Below are 6,000 nucleotides of genomic sequence, written 5' to 3'. Positions count from 1 at the left end.
TATAAACATTTTAGCTTTTGCCATCTAATAAACTTTCTAAAAATAGTTTTAAAATAAATTATTTTAACCAAACTGTAATGCAAGTTTTTCTGTTTATAAATTAATTAAATAATTCCAAACGGGTCAATTTTGCTTTAAAATTAAGAAAAAGTTTAAATATCTACTTGGTAATTTAGAATCTGTGTGTGATTTAGTTAGTTTCTTCAGCCTTAATAGTTGTGCCAAGGCTAAAAGAATATTGGAGTTAAAGTCATTTTTATATAACTATTTGACTTTTTTATGTACTCCCTCGAGTACAGCATCAATCATTTTGTAATCATTAAATAATAAATAATATTTAAATATATTAAATATACTAATAGTAAATAATAAATTAATAATTAATCAGCATCATTTTGTGAGAAAATTTTTTTAGATTTGTATTTTACTACATAAAATGTAAAATGCTAAAAAGTTATCTAAAAATAAAATTTTCATAGTTATATTTAAACAACTTCTACAAAACAAAATTCTTGTTATATTTATTGCATTATATTTATTATATTATATTTATCATATTATATTCTCTTTTGATGTAAAAAGTGAAAGTTAAAATTATTTTATACTTTTTTTTTTCTTTTTTTGTTTATCTTCGCCTCCTGTTCAAATCAGTAGACATTGTCACCTTATGGTTTAGATTTTATTTAGTTTTTGTATATGTTATCAGGCTTATGCATATTAGAAATATCTGAAAGTTTGAGTATCCAACTCCATATGGTTCTGGAGATATTCAGGTTTCAATTTTCTAATTTAAGCTGACATTTATTTTATCATTAAACAACAATATTTAATAAACTGAATGAGGTATTATTTTGAAATTTGCTACATAGACAGTCTTCAAATATCAATAATAATTTTTTTTTAGAGCATCATCACTTTATGTATGTTGAATAATAAAGGCACTTACTTTAGGTTATTTTGACGTTCAAAATAGTTTTAATTTTGTGATGTCACCTCAATAAATTTTTTTGGAATTTTTTACAAATTAAGACAGATGTCAAACATCATTTTTAAAGCAATAAAATGTTGTATTTTTTGTCTTCATAAGCATAGTGTGCTTTTAATTCTTAACTCAATAACATTAAGCTTGCTTTATTAGCAAGAAGTTCCAAGTTCAATCCCCATCACCTTTCTGATATTACCATGCTCAACTTGTTTCTCAGCGCAGCTACCTTGTTCGTTAAGGTTTTTTTTTCGGAATTAGAGAGTTGAGTAAGGGTTGTAAGCTCAATTAAGTAGTCTCCTCGACTGAAATGGCTTTCTTCACCTTGGGTAGGTGAATAACATTTTAAAACAAAACAAAAAATGCAAAATTTAACTAAATTCAAAACATAATGTGATATTTTCTTGTTTTTTCTCCTATTTTGAAATAAAATTCCTCCTCCTGGAGGCTGAGAAAGCCACAGTCAATGAGGCTAATCATTGACTGTAGTGGTGGTATAGTTTTTTATTTAATTTTTAATGTTACCACATTCTTTAAAATATATTTGAGAAAATAAAACATTTTTCAAAATGTTATTATTACTTTTTTTTTTTTTTCATTTTAATTTTTTTGTTGCTTAAACTCATTTTATACTTGCTCAAAGTCATCATATAATATAAAGATAATACGCACTAAATTATTGTTTTGTTATAAAATAATTGTTATTATATAAACACTTTCAGTGGTTTACTGTTGGATTTTGAGTAAAAGTTTAGCTAGTGTCAGTTGCCCATCAATGTTCTAAGTCTTCTGTCACAATTTTTTTTTTTTAATTTTGCATTTGACGTATTTCTTGTACAGTTAAGTCAATTTTGAATATAGTGCTATGGGTTTACTACAAAATATTTTTGCAAACCAAAATAATTATTAAAACTATTGGCTCTTCTAACTCTAAAAAAAAGCATACTTTGGCATAAATGACATAAATTTTCTTGATTGCTTTAAGCTTTTTTTCAAAAAAAAAATTTTTAACACAATAAATCTTTATAAAAATGAATGAAGTTCACAAGAAAACTTATGATTTTGACAATAAAATAAAAAAGGAAATTCAAAAATAATTTTCATCATAATTATAGTTCTATCATTACCATCTTTGCTATTATTGCTCTTAGAAAAAATATTAATTTGTTTCGGTTTTTTAATGCTAAATAAGTGCTAAATAAATTTAATGAATGATTAAAAATGTTGTTTACGATGTATCATTAAACAGTATTTAGTAATGATTTAAAAATATAAACAGTATAAAAGTTATAACTGCATATAATGTAAATATATGTATAATAAATATTTAAATTTGTTAGATAATGAAATCTTTATTTAAAATCTTTTTCTTTAAAAGTCTATAGATGACTATAACAAAACAATGCTGAAAATACTCAAAGCGAGAGAGCAACAAAACAAGTTTACAAAAATCGAATTAATTTGTTCGTTTTAAGTAAATTTTAGTTATAAAAAGTTGTTAACTTTTAAATAAATAGTTCAAAGTGAAAAAAGTTCAAATATAAAATAGTTCAAAGTGAAAAAAGCGACAAAGTAATTTTATACGATTTAACTTCATTTGCTCTTTAAAAGTAAATTTTTGCTAACAATTTAAATCTTTTTTACTTTCATTATTAAATGTTAATCATTAAAGTTTTGTAAATATTATTTACAAAAAATATTTGATTTTATAATTTTATTTATATCATTCATAATAGAAACCAACACTTAAGAAAGTCGTCTTCTTTAGACCGCATAACAAAAAATTTAATTTTGGATGCAAAAATTTTTCTTCTTATAGAATTATTGAATTAATATTTAAAAAAATAGCTCAGTTGACTCAATTGCATCAAAATAAAATTTCCAGTAACCCTTCAAAAGATTCAACTGGTATTTGCCATCGGGTGACCATAATTGTACACCACTGATTTTTGTTATAAGATCTTATCTTATTTGTTGTCTTTTAATTGCTTTTTTAAGTTGTTTAAGGTAAATGAGTTTAAACTTATCAGTTTAAACTTCTTTTTAAAAACTTTTCTTTTACACATAAGAGGCTGCTTACAGACAATAATATGTTATATAACAATGTGTATATGCACATTTTCTACAACAATATATATATATATATATATATATATATATATATATATATATATATATATATATATATATATATATATATATATATATATATATATATATATAGGTTGTTTGCATTGAACAAGGAGAAAGAAAAAAAAGTTGGTTTCCAGCACTGGTATACATAGTTTTTTTTTATTTTTTAGTGAAAAGTTTTTTTTGAATTTTAAAAAACTTTACAGTTTTATTTTAGGGTTTGAAGCATTATAATAACACAGAAAATCAAGTTTATGTTCAATCATTCAAAGATGGCAAAAAGTAATTAAAGTTATACTATTTTGACAACCACATGTTTAACATATATTTAACATTATGCTATTTTCACTTATTCTAAAGTATTTTAAATAAAACACAAATAAAACCTTATCACTGCTTACTAATAAACTCATCAGTTAATTTATTATTGATTTTTTAAATAATTGATGCATCTTTGACTAATAAGATTTTTTTTGGGGGGGGGGGGGGGTAGGGGACCCTGAGTGAAAAAAAGCCTACTTCCATTACTGTCTATAACAATACATATGTAGTATATGATATAGTTAGTAAAATTAGACATAACTCTGCGATATTCAGTAAAAAGACATCTTTGCTGTTTTCATAATAACAAACTTAATGAAATTTATAATATAATTTTTTAGATTTCATGTTAAAAAAGAAGATATTATTGAATTCTCAAAAGATAAAGATCCTCTTTGTAGTTTTTTAAAAGGTGATACAAAAGTTGATCCGATTCTTCGATCAGGTATTTTTTCTGCTTTACATATGTTAGTATTTTACATATGTGTACATATATATATATATATATATATATATATATATATATATATATATATATATATATATATATATATATATATATATATATAAGTATATATATATATATATATAAGTATATATATAAATATATATATATATATATATATGCAGTAGTGGTGTAGTGGTAGAGTGCTCGCTTCATAAGCCAGAGGTTCGAGTTCAATCCCCACCATGTCCCTGGTAGTGCCGCGCTCAACTTGTTTCTCTGCGCAGCGTCCTTGTTCATCAAGGTTTCTATTTTAGAGTTATAAAGTTGAGAGTGGGTTATAACCACAATTAAGTAACCTGCTCATCTGTAGTGGCCTTCTGGGCTTTGGGGGAAGTGAATTAACAAAATATGTATATAAATATATATATATATTTATATTTTATATCTATATATATATATATATATATATATATATATATATATATATATATATATATATATATATATATATATATATATATATATATATATACTATATATATATATATTATATATATATATATATATATATATATATATATATATATATATATATATATATATATATATCAGGCCTTGTTAAGAAGCGTTACTCAGCTCGCATTTTGCTTGCGAAAAGGCGATTTGCCTACGCGCTCAGCAGTTTTGCGCTACGCAAAAACTTATATCTTTAGAATATTTAAATTATCTTTTGATTATCGTTAACGTGACGTTTATTCAGAAGAAATAAAGTCGTAAGTAAAAGCATTTAACCGCAATTGTAAACTAATAGATTTTTTTGTTAAAGAAACAGTTTGTTTCATTAATTTTTTTTTATTAAAAATTAGTTAAAAAAAATAAAGTGTTTAAGTTTTATCTTAAGGAATTAAATATATAAATTCCTTTTAAATATAAAAATTATTTTTAGTCATAATAGTTTAAAAAATACACGATTTATTTTGATGTAAAAATTTTATTAATAACATATTTTGTTTATTGTTAATTCAATAACGTAAAGTTTTAATGACGTTCATTTAATTTATGAAAATAAATTATGATCGCGAATATGTTATCGGTAACTGATAAATAACAAAAAAAAACTCTATTGTTTAAAAACATTATTAAAAAGAGTTCACAAATTAAATAAGAAAAAATTTATTAACAATTGATAAAATAACCAAAAACCAAATGTAAAATCATAAGAAAATAAACAAATATTTTACGTTTCATGAAAAAAATATTTTTTTCAAAATAAAATTTAGTTTATATTTGAAAAAAATAATAAAAATGATTTTTTTAATAAGAACTTTGATTTTATTTGTAACTTTTGTTATAGTGAGAAAAAAAAAACTGTTTGTATGATTTTTAGCGCGTTAATAAAATAACTTTAATTATATTGCGGTACTTGAAAAGATGCTAGTGACGCAATATAACTTCTAACGATGCAAAATATATTTGCTGAGTTGAGTTACTTAAAAATTCGATACGCGTTTTTGCTATGCAGCGAAATCTCGTAACAAGGCCTGATATATATTATATTTCAAAATTATATACTCAAAGAACAGAATTATAATAAATAAGTAAAAACACTTATCTAATTTTTACAGATAAACCTACTGACGGTGAAACAACTTAACAAGTTGTTTCACCATCAGTAGGTTCATCTAGAAGGCTTCCTGATGAAGCTACTGATGGTGAAGCAACTTGTTGAAGATAATTAGATGCGGTAGTGGTGTAGTGGTAAAGCGCTCGCTTCAGAAGCGAGAGGTTCCGAGTTCGATCCCCACCACGTCCCTGGTAGTACCGCGCTCAACTTGTTTCTCCGCGCAGCGGCCTTGTTTGTCGAGGTTCGTGTTTCGGAGTTATAGAGTTGAGAGAGGGTTATAACCACTATTAAGTAGCCTCCTCATCTGTAGTGGCCTTCATGGCCTTGAGGAGGTGAATAACAAAAAAACAAAAAAACAAAAAAAATTAGATATGTATTTTTACTAATTTACATATATATATATATATATATATATATATATATATATATATATATATATATATATATATATAATATATATATATATATATATATATATATATATATATATCT

General features: G+C 23.7%; 1 protein-coding gene across 2 annotated transcripts in view; it reads left to right on the top strand.

The window, feature by feature from the left end:
- Positions 1 to 6,000, top strand: part of LOC101237132 (AT-rich interactive domain-containing protein 4B) — a 42,882-nt gene that overhangs the window by 14,673 nt on the left and 22,209 nt on the right. For both annotated transcript variants that reach the window (XM_065806163.1, XM_065806164.1), the window contains 3 exons: positions 3,207 to 3,257; positions 3,333 to 3,397; positions 3,778 to 3,881. In XM_065806163.1, coding sequence (XP_065662235.1) covers positions 3,207 to 3,257; positions 3,333 to 3,397; positions 3,778 to 3,881 — 220 coding nt within the window. The remainder of the gene's footprint in view (positions 1 to 3,206; positions 3,258 to 3,332; positions 3,398 to 3,777; positions 3,882 to 6,000) is intronic.

This window comes from Hydra vulgaris, chromosome 09, assembly GCF_038396675.1.
Source record: "Hydra vulgaris chromosome 09, alternate assembly HydraT2T_AEP".
In the NCBI taxonomy this organism is placed as follows: domain Eukaryota; kingdom Metazoa; phylum Cnidaria; class Hydrozoa; order Anthoathecata; family Hydridae; genus Hydra; species Hydra vulgaris.
The sequence above is the reverse complement of the archived record's forward strand: the minus strand, read 5'-3'. Positions and strand labels throughout refer to the sequence as shown.